Source organism: Atta colombica, unplaced genomic scaffold (genome assembly GCF_001594045.1).
Source record: "Atta colombica isolate Treedump-2 unplaced genomic scaffold, Acol1.0 scaffold134, whole genome shotgun sequence".
Taxonomy (NCBI): Eukaryota; Metazoa; Arthropoda; class Insecta; order Hymenoptera; family Formicidae; genus Atta; species Atta colombica.
In genome coordinates, this window is record NW_017259222.1 from 2,289,337 (window position 1) to 2,290,127 (window position 791).

General features: G+C 28.2%; 1 protein-coding gene across 3 annotated transcripts in view; it reads right to left on the minus strand.

Annotated features, from left to right (window-relative positions):
• The window catches only part of LOC108684403, a 4,752-nt gene that overhangs the window by 3,212 nt on the left and 749 nt on the right, over window positions 1-791 (minus strand). For all 3 annotated transcript variants that reach the window (XR_001931636.1, XM_018188693.1, XM_018188692.1), the window contains exons 2-3: window positions 488-550; window positions 7-135 (exon numbers count right to left, since the gene is read on the minus strand). Coding sequence is in view for 2 of the 3 variants with exons in the window: in XM_018188693.1 (XP_018044182.1) it covers window positions 7-135; window positions 488-550 (192 nt within the window). In the remaining variant the exon portion in view is untranslated. The remainder of the gene's footprint in view (window positions 1-6; window positions 136-487; window positions 551-791) is intronic.

Sequence of the window (791 nt, forward strand, 5' to 3'; positions counted from 1 at the left end):
ACTTACCTCTTTTGCTTTAAACCTAGCGTCATAGTATGGTCTGGATTTTTCAATGCAAGCTCCAAGTTTCTTAGCCAAAGTGTCAATCTTAATTGTTGATTCACAGAGTAATTCTCTAAAGGTTGCTCTTGCTTCCTAAACATGAAATAAAATTCCTTATTAGACGGAAAGAATAGAATATAAGATGTATAAGATGTATACATTTCCTACAATCTCAAATCAAGCCACAATCTCAAATTAAAAATTATTTCTTTGAAGCCATCATGGACTGTGCTGTTAAGATCATCGTTTCAAATCATTATCCATTTATATGTATCTTACACAGCAATCATCTCAATGAAATCTAATCGCAACCAGTTTCAAAACTTGTCGGCAATTTTGTTCCTCAAGCATCATTCATATATATTGTATATCGCAATGCGAAATCTAGACAGGCAAGGGACAATTACAAATGCAAGGTCATGCTTTAATAAAAATTAGTACTTACATCTAAATCAACTTCTAGTTTATTAATATCGTCCGTAGCTGTGTTTAATTTTTCAAGTTCAATCTGAAATAAAAAATCATACATTTCATCAGAAAACATATTAAATCAGATATCATTTAAAAAAAAGTATTTTTTATTTTATATGCTATAATACATAAAAGTTATACACAAATTTTAAACATACGCGAATTTTTTATTCGAGCAAACAATCTACGTTTCCTCCTCCTTAAAATATTTATATATGAAAGTTAATTTTATATATACACACACACACACATATATATATATATATACATATATATAT